General features: G+C 39.5%; 4 protein-coding genes across 5 annotated transcripts; 2 read left to right on the forward strand and 2 right to left on the reverse strand.

Moving 5' to 3' along the window:
* Positions 1-38: 38 nt before the first annotated feature.
* LOC142898953 (uncharacterized) lies at positions 39-2,993 on the forward strand. The gene has a single exon (XM_076042265.1). It carries the CDS (start codon positions 187-189, stop codon positions 2,764-2,766), a length of 2,580 nt encoding a protein of 859 aa, XP_075898380.1. The 5' UTR covers positions 39-186; the 3' UTR covers positions 2,767-2,993.
* A 2,516-nt stretch (positions 2,994-5,509) lies between these two features.
* Positions 5,510-10,244, forward strand: LOC142898954 (chitinase-3-like protein 2). Its single transcript, XM_076042266.1, has 10 exons — positions 5,510-5,530; positions 5,933-6,171; positions 6,252-6,308; positions 6,541-6,709; positions 6,823-6,941; positions 7,037-7,160; positions 7,248-7,430; positions 7,575-7,691; positions 8,433-8,560; positions 10,100-10,244. Exons 1-10 carry the CDS (start codon positions 5,510-5,512, stop codon positions 10,242-10,244), a joined length of 1,302 nt encoding a protein of 433 aa, XP_075898381.1.
* Positions 10,245-11,605: 1,361 nt separating this feature from the next.
* pm20d1.2 (peptidase M20 domain containing 1, tandem duplicate 2) lies at positions 11,606-15,984 on the reverse strand. 2 transcript variants are annotated; one of them, XM_076042076.1, is made up of 13 exons: positions 15,713-15,984; positions 15,495-15,581; positions 15,032-15,267; positions 14,816-14,902; positions 14,587-14,720; positions 14,001-14,120; positions 13,836-13,911; positions 13,689-13,750; positions 13,495-13,573; positions 13,319-13,390; positions 13,061-13,226; positions 12,336-12,435; positions 11,606-12,187 (listed from the first exon to the last, which is right to left on the reverse strand). In XM_076042076.1, exons 1-13 carry the CDS (start codon positions 15,957-15,959, stop codon positions 12,058-12,060), a joined length of 1,596 nt encoding a protein of 531 aa, XP_075898191.1. In that variant the 5' UTR covers positions 15,960-15,984; the 3' UTR covers positions 11,606-12,057. The 2 variants fall into 2 exon arrangements, with proteins under 2 accessions (XP_075898191.1, XP_075898192.1); XM_076042077.1 differs by lacking the exon at positions 13,319-13,390.
* Positions 15,985-16,755: 771 nt separating this feature from the next.
* lemd1 (LEM domain containing 1) lies at positions 16,756-21,714 on the reverse strand. Its single transcript, XM_076042267.1, has 11 exons — positions 20,899-21,714; positions 20,069-20,174; positions 19,875-19,982; positions 19,719-19,780; positions 18,883-18,930; positions 18,649-18,804; positions 18,373-18,459; positions 18,175-18,252; positions 17,930-18,019; positions 17,284-17,357; positions 16,756-17,092 (listed from the first exon to the last, which is right to left on the reverse strand). Exons 1-11 carry the CDS (start codon positions 21,154-21,156, stop codon positions 16,756-16,758), a joined length of 1,404 nt encoding a protein of 467 aa, XP_075898382.1. The 5' UTR covers positions 21,157-21,714.
* Positions 21,715-22,153: the final 439 nt, after the last annotated feature.

Genomic DNA, 22,153 nt, shown 5'->3' on the forward strand with positions numbered 1-22,153 from the left:
GAATTTACAACTCTCGCACCTCAACCTACTACGACAGCCCAGCATAGCACTTCGCCAGCCATAGCATCAACAGCATCAACTACCACATCAACCGTTACACAAACAAGAATAACTAGCCATGAACAGATTCTGAAATCATCAGCTGTGCCAACAACATCTACAGTTACAACGTCCAACTCTATCACTATGTCTCCAACTTTAACTAGTCAGCCCCCTACAAAAGCATCAACAACCCTGCTAAAACCATCCCCAACAAGCACAACCAACAATCCGACATTGTCAACAAAGTTAACCCCTCAGTCTTCCTCAACCAGCCAAACTACTTCATCATTAACAATACCAACTGCACCCACAACAAAAGGGACAACCTTGCCTACAACAGCAGCAACACCATTCACAATTTCATCAACATCAACAAACACACCTACAATGCAGACCAAGCTATTCACTACAACAGACCAGCTTATGAAATCATCAGCTCTGCCAGTGACATCTACAGCTGCAATGACAAACTCTATCAGTATGTCTCAAACATTGACCAGTCAACCCCCTACAACAACCCAACCTACAACAGCATCAACCTTGCAAAAATCATCCCCAACACATACTACCAAAGATCCCACAACATCGACAAAATTGACCCCTCAGTCCTCAACATCCACCCAACATATATCGTCATCGACCATTCCAGCTTCATCCACAGCAAAAATGTCAACCATTCCTCCAACTACATCTGTAACACTGCCAATACCACAAACAAACGTAAAAGGAACCTCCACGTCCATGTCAACCACAACACCCACAAGCCGCCCAAACAACTTTTTCCTTTCCACCAGTACAACCTCTCCATTACAAAGAGCTTCACAGAATCCAAATCTAAGAAGTGGTGAACAATCCAATACTTCTAGTCAAAACACCTCCACTATTTCACCTTCAAATTCCACTTATGAATTTACAACTTTCGCACCTCAACCTACTATGACAGCCCAGCATAGCACTTCGCCAGCCATAGCATCAACAGCATCAACTACCACATCAACCGTTACACAAACAAGAATAACTAGCCATGAACAGATTCTGAAATCATCAGCTGTGCCAACAACATCTACAGCTACAACGTCCAACTCTATCAGTACGTCTCCAACTTTAACTAGTCAACCCCTTACAAAAGCATCAACAACCATGCTAAAACCATCCCCAACACCCACAACCAACAATCCGACATTGTCGACAAAGGTAACCCCTCAGTCTTCCTCAACCAGCCAAACTACTTCATCATTAACAACACTAACTGCACCTGCTACAAAAACGACAACCTTGCCTACAACACCAGCAACAACATTCACAATGTCATCAACATCAACAAATGTACCAACAGTTAAATCTGCAATGCAGACCAAGCCATTTACTACAACAGACCAGCTTATTAAATCATCAGCTTTGCTAATAACATCTACAGTTACAAAGGCAAACTCTATCAGTAAGTCTCCAACATTAACTAGTCAACCCCCTACAATAACCCAACATACAACAGCATCAACAACCATGCTAAAATCATCCCCAACACATTTGCAATCCACAGCATCAACAATGTTGACAGATCAGTTGACAACAAAAACCCAGCCTACCATGTCATCACCAAAAACACCAACTACATCTACAATGCCACCCACATTGTCATCTACCACTCTGTCTACCATACTGACATATCAGCCTCCTACAACCACCTCAGCTCCAATTGCATCGGCTATGCAAAAAACATCCACAATCCTCGTAACGTCCACATCAACAACTATGCCTATAACTTCAGCTATAAAATTGTCAACTTCACCAAAAATAGCAACTGAACAGAAAACATCTACAGCATTTACTACCATGGCAGCAGTGTCAACAAACCTACTAGAATCATCCCCCTCGTTGTCAACGATACCAACTACTTCCAAAACCCAAATAACCACCATTCCTACAACTGAATTACCACAAACAAAGGTAGTTCAACCATCCACATCGTTGTCAACTGCAAGACCCATGAGTCGTTCAAACAACTTTATCCATTCAACAAATGCATCTTCTTCAACAACTCCACCAAATATAAATAATCGTCAACAATCCAATATTCTTCCTCAAGTAACCACCACCATTTCAACTTTAAATTCCACAGCTAAATCTATTGTTACTTCAACAATCAGTCCCCCTACTCCCGATACAACATCGACAACTATAGATGCCACAATAATTCTATCTACCACATCTTCACTACCCACTGCGCATCAAACAATATCTTCAACTTCACAGACAGTTTTCACCACTACATCTACAACCATCACAACTCAGCCAAATGCAACTCCTCAGTCTGCACAGCTGAAGACTACTACTATACCTCGTACCTTCTCAACTTTCCCCAACTCTACTAGGACATCTCCATTACTCACACCTCAACCCACCCCAAAAAATCAATTATCCATGACCACAATTTCACCCACAACTGAAATTACGCCCTCCACATCACTCACTACTTCTGCTACTACAATCTCAACTATGTCTAACCTACCTTCAACATCTTCTCAATCCTCCACAGAAAGAGATTCTCTTTCTCCAATCTCCACGACAAAAACTCACCATTTTAAGAAAAGCAAATTTCACCATAGCAGCAAAAGACACCATAAAAAAGGGCGGCGGCCGCCTAAGAAAAGAGGGAAACTAAGCAATAGAAAAAGGAACTCATGGTGGCATTATTGGGATTATTATAGACAGTATGTTGGGTGATAGTAGATTCCATCAATTACACTGTACTTTGTCCTCTTATTTAGATCCAGTATACAGACCCTTGTTATTGTTGGACCTTTTCCTTAAGTTTCAATACTTTGAACTGAGTTAGCTCAGAACTAAGTTTCTGGTCAGTATTTTTAGAAAAGAAAAAACTAAAATTAATTGTTTTGAGCTGAGGGCTAACAGCTCTGTGGTTACGGATTCACAATAGTTGGGTTTCAGCCATGTGGTTATAATGACACGTGAAGGTGGTGTGAATTCATATGGAGGCTGGCAGGAACTAGAAGTGGAGAATTTTTTTATATGACAGATCCTCGGGAACCTGCCCTCCATCTGAGCCCGGTGTCGTCACGTGTAAACAATCTATCATTCATTAAGGTTTTCCATTTTCAGCACAATATTTATTGGGAAGCCATTGGCCCTCTGGTCACGTTAATAGGTCTCCCAACTCATCTCCACATCTTTAAGTAGACCAATCTATGTAGTACCTGGGTTAATTGACACATTCCTAGATTGTTTCACACACTTGTGCTGGACTTTCTAGCATAACTAACAAAGTGAAAAAAGTCACAATTGCAATTGTCTTGTTGTATTCTTATTTTTCAAATAAACGCATACATTTTAAACAACCTGTATTGAATGTGGTCTGACAGTGTTTTTGCAATTCTACTTGTCTTTCCTGTGTCTATGAGAAAACATCTCATAGTCAATCTTTATGGCTCTGTCCTGTCTATTTCTGTTTGCAGGCAATCTCATCTTGCTTTGTGTACATCGTTGTTTCGTTATTATATTTGACATTTTGATGTGTTCGTAGGTTATCCTGAGGCACTATTTGCATTTTTCACATTTCCATATTTGCTCAGAAGTACAGTAACTAATGAATACATTTTTTTAATAAAAATAAATAAATAAATCCCTTTTCAGGAATTTGTGACTGTGATTCATTCATAAATATGACCAATACCTGTTAGTACTTGTTCATTTTGGTTCCTTAGCATTTACACTAAGACCTCGTTCAGACTGCCAGCCAAAATCCAATTTTTCGCCCATTCAGATTGAAACTGGATGGCTCTTTTGTAGTCTGAACAGTCAAAAACCACATGAAATCCGATTTTTGCAAGACAGATTGAAACCAAATTTGGGAGGTAGTTTCATATTGCATTTGGACAGATGCGTCTCAGTCTGAACAGCTCCAAACACACAGAACGGTTTTGACTGTCTGTGACGTCACCCAATGCGCCAGACCTAGAGAGCGACTTTCAAGAGGGAGACTATCGGAGCTGTAACGTAATGGAGCGGACAGAAGAAGTAGGAAACAGCAGTCCCTGGACAGAGGAGGAAACTAGTGCCTCATCAGTCTGTGGGGAGATCGCTCCATTCAAGCGAAACTCCAGGGCATGTATCGATCGCAACAAGCAACGCTGTCGCACATATATGACATCACAAACTACACGCAGCCTAATAAAGGGTAGGACCAGGCATGAAAATTGTTAGGTCTGTGGCTCCTCCTGCCATGAAGTCTCTCTCTCCCCCTCCTCCTGTGTCTGATTCCATATCCAGCACCAGCCGTATAAGGAGGAGGTGGAGCCAGCTGCAAAACATCTGCAATCATCAGACCTGGCCTGCTACTTAAGTGGAGCTGAAAGACTGCGTCAGCGCCAGACCGTAGCACATTCTGTCTTGTCAACAGCACTCCTGTCTGGCTCATGAAAATACCCAACCCAGATCTTTGACAGACAATTTGGCTGCATCCGAGGCAAACAGAAGACAAAAAACAAAAAAAACAGCAACATACTAGTAACCTTGGGCAAAGTATCAATTTATTTAGCATGCAATAACAATTATGAGAGTCCTGTGGGCAACCATGTACAGTAATAAATGCCAGTGGTGAAGGACTTGATGTGTTTTTTTTATTATTATTATCAAACATCCTGGTTATTGGGAAGCAGGTTTGGGAATGACCAAAACCAAACAGAAAAGACCTGAACAAGATCGATCACTTGATGATCAACTGCTATCATTAGGTAATGTCCATTAAGGCAGTGGTGGCAATACTAACATTGTTTCATATATCTTGTCAGTGTTCTGTTCAAGTGCAACGTAACAATAAAGTCTTGTGACATCTGTGACATCAATTGTCTAAATACGCAAACGATGAAGTTAAATCCTAAATAAAAGAAGTTTTCTGTTTTCTATTCAACAAGTGTTGTGAGCAAACCGCAAAGTTATTTGTGTTGCGATTGTAATGTGATAGGAATGTACAAAATAGGGCATGCATTTGTCTGTAGCACTCCTTGAAGCATAGTTGTATCTTGTCACGCTAGTCTGTTTTATGCAAAACGTAGTTAAATGAGTGTTATAATTGTTTTATTAAATCCTAGGATTTAGGGGAAATTACAGTCATTATACACGCCCCATGTAACTGCATACCTTTTAAAAACCATCTGTGGAGAATGAAGCAGCTCGGCCAGACATTATCCTTGACTCACGTAGGAGAGATTGATTCCTCTGTTGCCACAACTTTTGTAAGTATTCCATTTATTATTTTTCTTGGCTCCAATGTGGTATTTCACAGATGCAAATAACAGACAAATATTAGCGGCATATTTGAGGTTACATTTTAAATAAAGAAATGAAAATGAGCAGTTATTTAACTTTTGTGTTTTTGACAGACTACTATTTACACAGGCTTCACTGAATATTTGTTTCTCTTTCTCCTTTTTCTTCTTCACTTAGTAACATGACAAACCTCAAGCTGACTGTCAGTAAGGCATACCAGTGAAATATTGTTTCTCCACAGATTTTCTGTTTGCATTTGCATACAATCTACACATATGTTTTGCCGATAATTTGTTGTTTGCCATTTTTTTTCTTTTAGATTTTTTTTGTGTTCTTTAATATACATATGCATCAGCAAAATAAGAAGGATAAAGAAGAATTGTTGGTTAAAAAATAAAAATAAATAAACATAAATAAGCCTTTAAGACACAAAAAAATAAGCTTTCTGCATGAGCAACCACACAAAGCATTGTACTAGCAAATGCTGATCTTTTTTGTCATCCTGTAGGTTTCGGCTTAATAATCTACGTCAGTTTCGGTATGTTAAAGGCATGCATGCATCATAATCACTGTTTGGCACAAAATAGATGAAAAAAGCTTTTAGAACCTTTTTTCACTTTTTTTTTTCTCTGTTTCAGCCTCTTGTTACAGACTGGTGTGTTATTATGACAGCTCGGCTGAGAATCGAGAGCTTTATGGGAGGTTCACCATTGCGGACATTGACCCAAATAAGTGTACACACCTGGTCTATGCTTTTTCGGACATGAATGAGGAACACGAGTTGGTCCCCACCCATAAGGCTGACAGACAGCAATATTGGTCCTTTAATAGCCTCAAAACCAGGTTAGTGCTTTGCCCAATGTGTTCATAGCAAATACCCTGACTAAATAATTGTGAATTTTGAAATGTTTATACTACCCCAGAAATCCAAAGCTGAAAACTCTGTTGGCTGTTGGTGGTGTAGCCCTGGACAAACGAAAGTAAGTCTATTGGGAATATTTTAGTCTTTCTGAATGTTAAATAAAAAAACTAACAGAATAAGTTAAATAACACTTAATTCCATGAGTCAGATTTATCTTTATTGTGTGTAGATGGGCATTGAAGATCATGTAAAATTGTTTTATGTTATCAATATCTTAAATTGTTAAGATTGAGCAGCTGTGCAAATTTTCAACAATAAAGTTGACCTTGTATTGATTAATTTCTTGATAGATTTACTTCAATGATGTCAACACAACAAAAAAGAATAAAGTTTATCCAGTCTGCCATCAAATTACTGCGGATATATAGGTTTGATGGGATTAACATTCACTGGAGGAACCATGGAGACCCTGAATGCCAACAAGAAAAAGAAAAACTCAGTTTCACACTACTGATTAAGGTTGGATTTTCATTTTTTCCACAAAGTCATACGAATGCCATGTTATCACTGCTATGAAGCAAATTTATCACAACCAGTTTTTACTGAGCTTTAACAATGGGTGCATTGTCCAGGAGCTCAAAGAGGCATTTGAGGCTGAGGAAACTGACTGTGACAGACTCATCGTCACTGCTACTGTTTCTCCCGAAAGAAAAACCGTCAATGCCAGTTATGAAGTGCCAGAAATTGCAAAGTAAAGTTAGGTTAATTAAAAAAAAAAAATCCAACAACTTTAAATTCATTATCAATTGTGAATTCATTTGATCAAACATCATCCGTTGTGTTTAGGTACCTGGATTTTATGAATGTGATGACGTTTGACTTTCACGGCCCCTGGGAAAGTGTCACAGGACATCATAGCCCTTTATACCGTGGGACTCTGGACACTGGGGACAGTATCCACCTTAACATAGTAAGAACAAGGTTCCAAATATTTACAGCGTAAATACTTTGCTGTGTTTTGTATTAACAGGTAATTATTTTCTCCTCACCTTTGTAGGATTCAGCCATGCAGCACTGGGTGAACCTGGGAGCACCGCCTCACAAACTCAACATGGGCTTTGCCGCTTACGGCCGAGCTTTCACCCTCTCCTCTGAATTCACTCATGTTGGAGCACCAGCCAGCGGTGCTGGTGAGGAGGGCTGTTACACAGGAAAAGATGGATTCTGGGCTGTCTATGAGGTGAGGAGAAACGCTATTATAACAATAATCTTAAGCAACATTTTCAAAGACGTCAATTGATAAGATTATTGTATACAACAAGCCAAATTCCGTGTTTTTAATTTTAATTTGATTGATTTTTTTTTTCCTCAATCCTGTTGGCAGGTTTGCCTGTATCTCAAAGATGTTAGGAGTCATGCTATTTATGATCAGAGGGTTCCATACGCCATCACAGAAAATCAATGGGTTGGATATGACAACATGGAGAGCCTTAATACTAAGGTAGGCCAAAATCAACATGCTTTTGGAAAAATTATATTTGAAAATCATTACTTATTATAATGGCTACATGCCAAAGTAGCGTGCTTGTGAAACCTGCAATATGAATTTCCAAAAAGTGGCAATAGAATGAGACCCAACAACAACAGCGGTACTTCAAAAGATATATGTATATATTTTTTCACCTTTTCAACTTTGTTCTCCGGACTGGTCGTCAGGTGTCACGGCTGGTAAAACAACATCAGGCCCTGTTTGCACTTGGTCATTTCATGCGTTTTTCGTATTCCGATCGGCAAAAAACATTGAGATTAAATGTGCGACGTTGCATCCGAAAATTTGCCAGCCACTGTTGATCCGAAAATAAAGTCGTCACCACTCTGTCCCACCAGTTGTTACTCCTCGTTCGGATCCATACGAGCTGCAGTAGAATTAAAACGAGTGACTTGATATAGTCCGCAAACAGGAAGTTGATTCTTATTCGCTGTCATGTAAAACTCGACGTGGTTTTGCGCGTCAACGGAAATGACGCATGTAGCATTTGCATAGGTTCGGCAGGGGGGGGGGGTGTAATGCGATCACAAATAGCACGCTCGAGACGCATGTTAATGCTACGTGCGAACAGATGCTTCGAGATCCGTTCTCGTGATCCAATCCCCCAAAACAGTTACAAGTGACCAAGTGCAAACAGGGCCCAAGAGAATCCACCAATGTGGCTGATTAAATATTTTCCCACCATTCATTTAGGTCAGTTACCTAAAAACTAACAACTTTGGGGGAGCCTATGTCTGGTCTCTGGATTTGGATGACTTCCATGGAAGGTTCTGTCAACAGGGCAATTATCCCTTTATCAGCCACCTGCATGCTCTCCTGAAGTCAGGTAACCTCGAAACAAAATAGAATCTATTTCTATTCAATTCTTTCAGTGTTTTCAGAGTGCATTTGACAAAATGATTCTCATGAATGTAATCCTTTAATTGAGGGTTGTTTTTTTTATTTATTTAGGAAAGCTAACAAATGTATTCTATGAAACAATATATTGTGCCTGACTTGTAGATAAACTCACAGAATCATTACTAAAACAAAAAGTGACAAATATTTGATATTCTATTTTTCAGGAGTCCCTTACATTGTAAATTCAACAACCACTCCATTTTACTCTCAGACATTGGCACCTACTACCCGCAGCAACAGAATTATTACCATGAAATCTTCTCCAACAATACTTACAAGTCCTGTGGCCACCAAAAAGATATCTTTAAATAAACCAACAATTCCAGATCCAAAATCAACATCTTTCGTTCCCACAAGACATATTCCTCAAAAACTACAGACAGCTTCACTATTGACACAAACAGCTGCTTCAACTACAGCTAGTACTACACCTATAATGAACTCACAAACAATTATGATGCGCCTAGCTTCACCTGATACATCTATAACTTTAACAACCATATCTTCAACCAGCACCATTACACCAAATACTTCACCTATGACGGCTCAGTATCCTCCACTCATAACATCAACAAGGAAAACAACTAATGCCACAGCAACACTCACATTTCAGCCTAAAACATCATTATTTCAACCTTCCACAACTTTTGAAACCACAACTTTCTCTGAAACAAGAAAAATGTCATATACATCGGTGCCTTTGCTGACAACAACTTTATCCACAAGTTCCTCAACTCCTCATGGACCTGAAACGCCAACACCCTCATCTCCATATACCTCAATTACCTCTACAGTGCCCACATCTATATTTCAAACACCAGTACCAGAATCCACGATTAGGATGACACCATCAACAATGTCATCAACTCCAGCTTCTACACCCACAACTCCACATTCATCCTCTGCAACTTCATCATCTCTCATGACAACTCAACCAGCCATGACTGCAATTCCACTGACTAGGCCCTCAACACACACGTCGTCAAGTTCCTTGGAAAAACCCACATCATTAGTGACTATGACTAAAGATTCACCAACTCTGGATACAACTACATCTCCAGCAAAGACAAATGGTGCTGAAATGCCAAAGACTCCATTTGCATCCAACCTTTATGCCTCTACAACAATAACTACATCTCCATCCACGCCAGTCAAATCAACAACAATGACATCTCTACCCAAAATGTCTTCAACACCCATTGCTACAGGCACAAGTCTGCAGCCAGTGTTTCCATCTTTATCAACACTCTTCACAACTCAACCCATAATGACAAAAGCTCCATCAGCCATATCCTCTAATGACCTGACAAGTTCCTCTGCGAAACCCACAACGTTGCTCAACAATTCATCAACATTTCACACAACTACATCACCAACAAAGACAAGTGTTTTTGATACGTCGAAAACTGTCTCTCCAATTCCCTCATCTATCCCATTGACACCCAAATCTACACCTTCAGGTGGGACAACTCACTCAGTCACATCCTCAAGCTCCCTTACAGCACATACATCAGTGACTACAACCAAAAATTCACCAACTCCTTCGACAACTTCATCATCTCTCATGACAACTCAACCAGCCATGACTGCAATTCCACTGACTAGGCCCTCAACACACACATCATCAAGTTCCTTGGAAAAACCCACATCATTAGTGACTATGACTAAAGATTCACCAACTCTGGATACAACTACATCTCCAGCAAAGACAAATGGTGCCGAAATGCCAAAGACTCCATTTGCATCCAACCTTTATGCCTCTACAACAATAACTACATCTCCATCCACGCCAGTCAAATCAACAACAATGACATCTCTACCCAAAATGTCTTCAACACCCATTGCTACAGGCACAAGTCTGCAGCCAGTGTTTCCATCTTTATCAACACTCTTCACAACTCAACCTATAATGACAAAAGCTCCATCAGCCATATCCTCAAATGACCTGACAAGTTCCTCTGCGAAACCCACAACGTTGCTCAACATTTCATCAACATTTCACACAACTACATCACCAACAAAGACAAGTGTTTTTGATACGTCGAAAACTGTCTCTCCAATTCCCTCATCTATCCCATTGACACCCAAATCTACACCTTCAGCTGGGACAACTCACTCAGTCACATCCTCAAGCTCCCTTACAGCATATACATCAGTGACTACAACCAAAAATTCACCAACTCCTTCTACAACTTCATCATCTCTCTTGGCAACTCAACCAGCTATGACCATGTCAACAGCTCCCTCTACCAACTCTTCACAACACAATACAACACTCAACACAACTACATCTGCAGCAACAAAAAGTGGGCTTCAGGAGCCAATAACTACAAATTCAAATCCACCAACGATTCAGACAACTCTCCCAACAGCTTTAGCATCACAAACACCACCAGTTGTTCCTCACACTTTCTCAACTCAATCTCAATCTACACATGAAAAGCAAACAACAAAAGATTTTGACTTTCTGGATATCATAGGGTAACTCAAGGGCCTGGTGTATGATTAGATGTGCATATCCCCCAGCCTCGTAGTAGTCATCATAGGAGTCATTGTGCACACAGTCTCGTGTAAACTCACCTCACTCAAAGCACAGGAACTAATGCAAAAAAATAAAAATAAACAATTGTATCTTTTTCTGAAGAAAACTGGAACTGTAGGAGACATTGAGGGCAGGAAAGGAAGGAGCAAGAAATACTGCAACAACAGTTACGAAGGATTAGTTTCTGTTTGTATGGTTTTCAATAGGTGATTGAGTGTCTGGAAATTAAGTTTCACTTTGTTCTCTTTCAATAGCAAAATGTTATGTTAAAAAGGGTAATGTTTGATGTATCTAATGCAATGTTGTGTTACACCCGAGAAGGTTGTAACTCTATGTATACCTTTTTTATGATTTTAGTTAGAGAATAAAATTAAGTAACTTGCTGTGAAACTGTTGATTTGTCTTAATACAAAAATGACACCTATGGAATTAAATATACTTTATTCAAGAAACACTACAAATCAGTCTTATTCTTGATGATTAACTGATAGAGCAGCATTATGTAAAATTTTCACACCATATTACTTTCTTCGCCATTCTGCACATTCACAGTAAGGAGGTTTCACTTTATGCCTATTTTAAGCAGTCGATGTTGATTATTGAGGAATGTTAACCATTGCAGGTTTAAATTCACTTTTCAAGTATTACTATACATTATAAGGATACCATTCCAAGCTCTTCCCAAATAGCTTCCATAAATCAGACAACTCTACTTCATATTTGGAGCCTAGTCTGTTCACAAGGCAGTCACTGTTTATTGACTATAATTAAAACTGATTCTCTCGTTGCAGTGCATTTCATTTTATGCATGACGTTGACATGACATGATATCTTGAGCTACTCTGTTTTACACTGCTTGTGCAGTGTATTTACTATCTAGAGCTCATGAGCTGAGCTGTGAGGCTCAGGGAGCCTCTGAATGTCGCAATTCTGAAAAAGATTGAAGTAAAACATTAGCAGCTCCTCGTAGTTCTTTTTGGAAATCCTTTCATTGATGCCATGGAATCTAAGAAGAAGATATGGAATGCTGATTATAATCAAAAGCAAACTTGATGTTTCAAATTATGTGCCTGAAGTTTGTCAAATATCACAGTGACATTTTTTTTTTTTTTTTTACATAATCAGCCCACTTTACATAAATGCATACTTCTTACCTCTGAGCATCACCTGGTTTAAACCAAACAGGGGCAAAGCGATAAATATCACTGGTCAGATCTTTGAAGTGCCGGCTGTCTGTGTTGCCAATACAAATACCTGTATGTGATTAAAAAAGCAAAACATAAAGGGTACATTTTTTAACAGTCAAATTAATATAATGTGTCTTTAAGATGTATATTGAGTCACCTAGGAGCAACATCATCAGGTGGCACCTGTTCTCTTTTTTTTACTTTTGAGAGATAAACGGGCCAAGTGTTTTTCTTTTTGCTTCTAAACACAACAGTAACAGCTATGTACGGTTTCTGTTCCCCTTTTCTATTATGACTGGTAGCAGTCATACAACTGGGCTTTGTAAGGTTGGAGAATTAGTTAAAGATAAAGAAAGAGCATTTATGAAATTCCAGCCACTGCATGGACATGGGCTTTTGAGTGCATCCTTGTTGCGCACCTGTGGAATTGCCAGGGCCAGGCCGAACGGATCTATAACCATTACTATTTGAAAAAAAAAAAAAAAAAAGAATTTCCATGCAGAATTTCAGAAAAACCTTCGGTTGTCACTCTTATAGACTTCTATAACACCCCACAAGTAAGGTATGGGGTAATACAGTTATATAAGAAGAAAAAAAGTAAATCCCAGACATTTTACAATAAATGGGAAATAATAAATCTAAAAAAACGTTTTGCAAGAACACAAGAAAAGCAACATCTTCCTTAATTCTACCTGGAGCAATTGTTACTGATGGAAACAAATCCAACACAGTTTTCTTAATAATCTGGAAGCCAAAGGCCTTTTCATCAGTAGAGCTGATAGGCAGAGGGTCAAAGCCTTCCACGAGTTCTATCTTCACTCGCTGGTCTGCCACTGTGGAGTGAATTTGGTCTATGACCTGGATGAGAAAAAAAAAATGAAACATCTTTTGAACATCTTCATCTACATGGCATGTCATTCAACTGACCCATTTGACAGAAGTTGATATACCTCTTGTAAAGAATGTGCAGAGTGAATTCGTAGATTTACATAGGCTTCTGCAAGCGAAGGGATAACGTTCACCTGCATTTTTGGAAAGATGCTTTGGAGTTATGCAGAACTGCATTTAAATATTGCAGCTTACATAGTGTGTCTGGCATATATGAAGTAAATAAGAATATCTTTACCTTAATTCCTGCATTAAACATGGTGACTGCTGTTGTTGTCCTGACAAAAGCATTAGTGTCCGGCTTTCTCTCAAGTACCCTGCAACATATTGGCAAGAACACCCATTCTCTCAGCAAAGTACATGATCACAAGAAAATTATTTAATTCATGATGCAATTATGGGAAGAGAAGTTGAGTGACATGATACCATTACCTTCCAAGTAGAGGAGAAAACAACCACAAATTTGACATTATGAACTTCAATGGCAGGCTGAACTGAAAGAATATGTAATTAATTGCATTGAGAGACTTACAATGTTACTTATATTAATATGAAACAGAGAAAGTGAGCTGTCTTTACCTTGTGGGCTAAATGCTCGAAGGTCTTGCGTTCAGGTCCATAACCAAACAATCTTGGCATTGGATTTTCCTCTAGTCTGAGAAAATTACATTTCTCAGTTTAGGTCACATCAAACAAAAACTATTTGAATAAGGAAACCAAATTCTGCTGAGAACTTCTTCTCACCGTTTGACGGCTGCAGCCAAAATCCCAATACTGCTCTCGCTGGGAGGCATTGATGAGTGACCGGGAACGGTAGACACACTCAGCTTCACAGTGGCCGAACCTTTTTCACTGATTCCAATCCTGGAAAACATCAGAAACAGAGTGAAACACATACTCTGCATTGATTCATCATGAATAAAAGTACCGGCGTGGCATCAGGCATCTGATTTTAGACACTAAATCAAATCAAAGTTTATTTGTATAGCATCTTTCATACATAAAATGCAACCAAAGGTGCTTGACAAAAAATAAAAGTAAAATAAAAAATAGAGATTAAAAACAGCATTTAACTGAAGTGCTGTTGTGTATATATAATAAAGAATCTCAAAGCTATAAGACAGTGGGGTAAAAACATATTTAAGAAGCATGGAAATCAAAATGCTAAAATATAAAATGATCTAAAAACCCAAGGACAATAGGCTTTACAGCTAAAAGACAAGACAAGTAAAAGAAAAGAAAAGAAATCAGTAAAGGGCTAAACTTAAAAAAAAAAAAAAAAAAAACAGACAAACAGAGCTCATGGCTCAAGAGTAAGTCAGGTTCTTACAGAGCTGCAGGTCCTTCAAGCCCGCTGATGACTCCATCAAGTATTGCCAGGCCCTCATCCAGGACAAATAACAGCTGCACGCCTCGCTGCTTCATCAAACGAACAATACTCATCGCCCCCTTGTGTCCACTGACCTATAAACGCACACATCAACATATGCAGGTTTCAGATTTTATAAGTGCCAAAAAGAAAAAAACTATATGTATGTTAAAGCAATTAATTACAGTACTTCTTCATCATGTCCCAGACCAATGTAAAATCCCCTGCGTGGAACATAGCCTTTCATGAGCAGGTATTCCAGTGCCTGAAGTATTCCCTGAAAGAAACAGTGTTGTTGTTGTTTTTTTTGTTTTCATCGACTGTTGTATAAAGGTGCATCATGGATTGTAAAATAGAAAAATAAAAAGGTGTGTGTGTGTGTGTGTGTGGGGGGGGGGTCATATACCATCAACGAGCCCTTGTCATCTATGGTTCCTCGGCCATAAATGAAACCGTCCATCTCCTGTGCGGAGAACGGCGGAGCCTCCCAGCCATCCGACTCTGTGGCAGGTACCACATCGATGTGGGCCAGCAACAGGTACGGAGCCAGGTCTGGCTGTGATCCTTGCACCCAAAACAGGTGACTGTAATCGGCCACCAGTTCATGACGGACCAAGCTGGAGGAGAAAACTGTGGGGAAGACTGGGGACACGGTGATGGCGACGATTAGATGAGGTGTTTTTGCGTTATCAGACACTGCCCTGTTTTGGGCAACAACTGTCAGGCTAAGTCACGTCACGTGAGTCCGAATTATTGAATGTTGGGACGTCAGACGGTGGGTCACGTGACCACACACGCTAAAAAAAAAAAAAAAAAAAAAAAAAAAAAAACGCTACAAAACCAAGGAGCTCTAACCGACGTGCTCTTACCTCTACGGAGGAACCCGTCGAACTCCAGCAGCGCAGTGGTGTTGATGTCCTGCTCTGAGAACGACACGGTGGGGATCCGCACGGCCTCTGCAAGGATTCACACACAGTCAACCTGTCGTCCGTCAATGGCGGCGTTTTCATCACATTTTAAACAATCAGCGGCTTTTCACATCGACGTCCCTGTCCGTCTCAGCAAGCCGCAGGGCTGCCGGTGTTACCTTTAAGATTCGCGAGAAGCTCCTCTCGCTGACGGTCGTCTATGGCGAGCGAGATGTTGCTCCTCTTTTCCCAGCGAGCGAGTTGGAGTTCCGCGTTTACGTCCAGCGAAAGAGTTCTGAGAGCTGCAACGATGAACAGCACCAGGAGTAAAACTCCAAAGCTAACGGAGATTATTTTTAAAAACTTGAGTATTTTGAACTTTGGCCCCGTGTTTGTCATTGCGGTCTGGTTAGAGCGGAACTCCATCACTGTGTGGCGTGTTTGCTGACGGAATTAGTTCAGGGCTGTTGAATGAGAGCCACCTGCTGGACAGAAAGTGCACGTTCACCTACCGTCAGCGGGAAATAGTTGGCGGCTTCATGGCTATGGTTTTACAACCAAGCACAAGTGGCACCCAGGAGCGGCAATGAGTAGAAAATTGTGTACGTTACTTTTTAAGCAAAAATCAATCTCATTGTGGTAGTTTGTATTTTAGTACATGTCTTCACGTGTCATTACATCTTCACCATTGTTTATATCAATAATAAACCTATATCAACTTGTTCCAACTTACCAAGGGTCAGGGTTACAGTTCTTTTTTTAGTGTCATGTTTCCCCAAAAACAAAATCCAAGCCAATCGTCAAGTCAGAAATACATGTTAAAAAAGAATACTGTACATCAATCCAAGTGTAAGGCAAAGCGCCAATATAACTTGAAAAATCTGGTGAGAAAGACAGCAGCATAGTTTTGTTTACCTTTATTGAAAATCATATTTTCCACAATTATTAAGCATGACATCCTTTATTGAAATTGAGTTAAAAAGAAAAGTTCCAATTATAGATAAAAAGGCACAATCTTGTAAAATCTCAGCGGAAATACAAAAACGTTGTATTAATTTTTATAATAGCACTTAATGAAGTAGGACATTTAAGTATTTTAAGCCTTCATTATTCTTTCACTTTCAGTCACTGCAGAAACACAGTGGGAGGTAAACTGTGCTCCATCCACGAGTGCATCCATATTGTGAGTCAATATAAGACTTAAAAAAACAAACAAAAAACACTACTCCAGTTCTTTAGGTGCAGATATGCCTTCCGTCTCAGACTGAGGCAATCGCCACACGTCACTGTATGACCACAGGCCCAGACAGTCAAGTAAATTAGTAAGCGAACCGTCCTCAGTGAAAACACTGACATATAAGACCACCACCACAAAGAGGAAGAATACAATTTGTATATAAACAGGCACAAGGCGGCGCTCCACCTCTTGTCTCTCCATGGTGGTGGGACTTGTTGGAGTAGCTGGGGTAGGAGGAGGAATGGGACTAGTAGGAATGTCTGGGTGCACATATTGGATGGGCCTCCCTGCAGCGCCCTTGATTGGTCTCCTTGCTGTAACACTGAAATACAGTAAGTATTGTGCTACAATCAGAAAAGTCCTACAACGTGCCAGGAATGCTTTACAAGCATGCAAGTTTTCCTTGTGTCATCAGTCCCAAATGACCAACCTTTCCAATGCTTCATTTGAATTGTGTCCAATAACCTATATAAGTAGACAGCAGGTTTTCCATTATAATATTTTTACACTTACTAGATTCCTGCTGGTGAGGCTGTAGTGTCAGGGTTTGTATCTGCTATTACATTATTTACACACTTCACAAGAACCTGTAAAAGAAGACAACATTTGCAGAAGATGAACTAGAGAAACACAACCAATGCATAAAATATCTTTTCTAAGTTGTATACATGAGAACAGCTGTGTATTTGGCCTAAAAACAGCCTGGGTCTAAAAGAGAGCAGAATAAAGAATACCCTTCACCCAAGAAACAGATGATGTGATAGCTGCAGATGCAAACACATTTCACCACAGTGATGATAATAAAAAGGTCCAATATTATGCGAAAGTCACTTGACTTGGCCAATACAAGTGTCAGATATAGCATGTAGTAAACTCCCTGTGAATGACCAAAGTCTATTCTTCACTTCTACCTTTCAGAAAGTGTGCGATAAAACATTTAATTTTGAGGATGATCCCTTTGTCATGGCACAAAGCATAGCAGATACTTCTGATACAGATAAAACCACCTTGATTTTAATCCCCCTTCAAAACAGGAAGATCGGGGCTTAATCATGTGAGCTCATGATCAGGATGAAAGACAAAAACATGAAAATAAAATTGTGTATAATATGGGACCTTAAGACAAGGGGGGAAATAAAAACCATGAAAAAATAACTGCCTTTCTCTCATATTTAGAAGTGAAGGCCTGAGGAATGGCGTAGAAGGACTTGTTCTCTATGGTATCCATGCCCCCTAATGGCGTGTCCAGCTGGGGAAAAGAGATGCAGCATGTTATGAAACGCTGAACTCCCTCTGCTACACACTTTATGGTGCTCTTTCCTCCACCTCAAGTGAACCTCTCCAACGCTCCCAACAACAACCAAAGAGCCTCAGGTGTGACTTAACAATGTGAGCACTACTGACCCTGTTGGAGCGTGACTGCTGCTCCTGCACATTGCTACTATTCAACTCTCTCTCTATGTACGATCCCCGACTTTCCATCTGTTGTTTTGGGTGAGAGTGCACATAGCTAAGTGAGCATTTCTGCTGTGATTACTCAGGACAAATTACGAAGTGTCGCAATGTAAACTGTGGGATTAAGGACATGATGGAATAACTTTCCTCCTCAACCATTTGAGCGATACTGAAGGTCTGAGAAGAAAATGGTGAGCAGCTATTAGTCATAGCTGACTGTTGTCCAGATGGAACCTGCAAACATTTGTAGTGTTTTTATGTTAAAAGCAAACATGAATCATTCATCACACAGCCGACTGTGCACCAGTGAAATACTAATGTCAGTTTAAAGGCCTATTGAAAAGGGTGCACAATGAAGTTGGTTAGAGCAAGGAATGCAGGGAATGCAAAATCCAAGAGGGATGAGAAATAAGACCGGCCTACCCATGGTCTTAATCCTGAGTGCTGATCTACGAAGGATGTTCTACTAATTCCTGCTGGAATCTCGGAATTGCGAGACTGACTCCTGTCTGCCGATTGTAATGAATTCCCCAAATTCCTCTTTGGAGAAGGTTCTCTGGTTTTAGGACCATGAGCACGCTACAAAAAAAAAAGAGTCTTTTTCTTAGTGTTTTTTTTTTTTAACAATTTGAAAAAATAAATACCTTTGTTGATTACCATTCTTGATGAGAGTAAAAAGCACTGGGGATAAAAAAGACCACCATTCTGGAAAAGAAAATGCATACCCTTAAACTCACTGCAACAAGAGTGTTCAAGGGATTATATACTTTGCTCCGTTTAGACTTAATTGTGTAGTTGTGGTATACAGCCACCAAGTGGCACTGTTTCGAAATTATGTCCCACCTAAAGTGATGCAGTTTCAATGAATTCTTTGTTCCAAAATAGGCTTAATAAAATCACATCAAACTGTTCTCGTTGGTAAATGAATAGATCTAAATCTTCTGTGTACTTATAACCTACATTTTGTCATTTTCCTTTGTAATAATTAAGATAATTTTAGATTTATAAAAGTACTGCTGTACCACATTTTACTATATTACTGTATTCTTTCATTCCTAATGCCACTGGAGCACTGAATACCATGTCTCGTTGATGCGTTTTAATTGTAATTGCCACTGCTGTCCTGCTTTTTACCCGAAAATGTGTGTTGCTGTCCTGCTGGTTGTTTTATGAGGCCAAAGACAAATTTCCACATTGTGGATAATTAACTATTAAATGTGTGAAATGTGTAAGGAAGCCTTCTGAGGGAGTAAATGTCATTTATAGTCAACTATCTATGGCAGATAATGACAGATTGATAGATTCCGTAGGCCGATCATGACAGGAATGTGCAGTCAACCTTAAATGTATATTTTGTGGGAAACTAGGTAATGTGACAGACAGAGAATTCATACTGAATGGTCACAACGTTCAGTAATTCAGTTTCAGTTTAGTATTCAGTTCCAAAAACAATAAATTGACAGCCAAAATAAATTGCTTCACTCAAATCTCACCTGACTATTTTGTTGTTGGGACCGGTAAGGTCTTCTAACATCTTGTTCTGCTGTTTCAGGATCTTTAAAATTCAGAAGAAGAGAAGCACAAATGAGGGAAAAACAAAGAAACAAAAAATATATATACAAACAAAAAATTGCAGTATTTGGTCATACATTCCGCCTCCTCTTCGCTGTCAGAGTACGCTTTATTTTCTATTCCATCTTGACGTCCAACTCGAAGTAGTCTTCTTAGCTTCTTCTCATACAAGGCCCTTGTAGAAGCTAGCAGAAATAGTTTAGAGTACAAATATTACATGTATTGAAAAAGTGAGTTTTCAATAAAGCTCCATATATAGTTGTACCCTCACCAACAATGGGCCCCGCTGTGATCCCATGTCGAAGCAGAGCGGCCTTGAGGTCACCGTCCGTCAGAAATTTTGGGTCCCGCTCATCTTCAATCACCTTATTCTTGTTCTTACAAAACAAATAGAATAAATAATAATAATACAAGTGTGAGATATGAAGCAGCAACATAGCTGGAATTATCTTGACCAAATGTAGTTGACCTCTTCCCTCCACAAACACATTTTGGATATGTAATTCAATTTTTGGACTTGAGATCATGCAGGCCCCTTCGTACTTCAAATGTATTTATTGAAGAGGAAGTTCTAGAGGATGCTGTCTTGCATTGAGCTTTTTTTTTTTAAGCCTTTCTATCCCATGATCTGGTGTGAAAACAGTTTCCAGCTCTGAGGAGCGAGTGATCTGCACGGAAGGCTACACATTCATAAATGAGTGTGACAGGTGCTAGAAGCACGTGTGCACGAGTGCAAGGGCTGCAACAAGCTAGAGTCACGTCTGATGTGAATCTATACAACTGCAAGCTCAGTGGTCAAGGACCTTGAATTCTATTGAAAACTGAGCTGATGTTTGATTGTGACCCAAATGTTTCCTTCCTTCTCCTTATGGAAACATAGATTTGATTATTGTTGTTGTTGTTGTTTGTGTTGTTGACAACAATTGAATCCTTGTTTTTATGAGGTTATATGATAGATGTACTTAAAAACATCATGTACGTAGTTCACACCATTAAACATTAAGTTGCCTCGAAGTTGCCCTACCTACCTTTAAAAAAAAAAGAAAAGAAAAGAAAAGTGTTTTTAGATTTACGAATATGTAAAGTCGCTGCTCAACTCACAGGCATATCCTTCACTTGATCCTCTTCGTCGCTGGAAAGATCAGTTGCGTTTTTTTGCCCGATGTGTTTCAAGTACAACTCCAGGTAAACCTCCTTCTTACTTTTGGTTGGCGGTAGCGGGACGTTGTGAGCGATTAAATCGGACTTTAATCTAGATTTAGAGAAGTTAACAGGGTCTTCAAACAGCGGCATGCTGACACAGAGGTAAAGGAGTAGCTCAAATTTGATATGTAGAGTTGTACCTGTATCTGCCCTCATAAGCCGGACTGCTTCGACTAGCTTCTGCAGCCGAGTGTCCTGACTATTTCAATGACTGCACTGGGGACAGCTGCCACCGAACGACTTGATTGACAGCCCATTAATGAGCCTCGCTTCGACGAACCACATCCAAAAGTATGGAATTTTCCTTGCTCAGTTTTAACATACTTACCTATATTTATTATTATTTTGTGTGAAGAACCTTGGCTGCCGTAGTTGATAAGGTAATAAACTTCAAAGCCTCATTTTAAAAGAAGAACATGGGACTTTCGTGCTTTTATTTTGGCTAGTTTAATCATCGTTAGCTAACAAGGGAATCGTCTCCATTGTTTTATAAAAACTCTGTACAACGAATAGATATGCATACAATATGATAATAAAAACACATAAAGTCGTAACTTTATACGTTAAACCGTCCAAAAAACGAAATAGATATATATTTTTTTTATTTTAAAGTTAATTAAGAAGAAGGCCATTTGAATTGTTTAGGAAGGAAAGAGGTTGCTAGTAAACAGTAGCAAAATCTCGAAAACTGTCCAAAGCAGTTTGAGTAATGTTTGTTTACTTCGAGCATTGTATCAAAACTATGATCCTGACAAGGAGCCCGGTGATTGATCCCTCAAATTGAGTCCAAAAGTGAAAAAAACAACAACAACAACAACAACAACAATAATGATAATTCCTCCTTTTCAAATAATACCTTCCACTTCAGGTTTTACCAGAGCTTTTGCCCATTGCGATGTGGTGCTGCTGCTGGATTTCAACTTTCATTGATCCATTCCCCTCGTGCTTCCATAGCATAGATAGTAACAACAACTTCATGGCGCCTGTTAAAAGATTAAAAAAAAGAAGAAGTAAAGTCACAATGCTGTTTGCTAGTTGGGCTCGAAAAGATTGAAGGGCTTTTTATGTACAATCAGATAAAGCTTGCTGTATACACAGTTCTATGATGATACTGTCAGACGTGTCAGAAAGGTCAACAAACTAAATGCAAGTT

Source organism: Nelusetta ayraudi, unplaced genomic scaffold (assembly GCF_046127955.1).
Source record: "Nelusetta ayraudi isolate G7.1 ecotype Tasmania unplaced genomic scaffold, CSIRO-AGI_Nayr_v1 ptg000070l, whole genome shotgun sequence".
Classification (NCBI taxonomy): domain Eukaryota; kingdom Metazoa; phylum Chordata; class Actinopteri; order Tetraodontiformes; family Monacanthidae; genus Nelusetta; species Nelusetta ayraudi.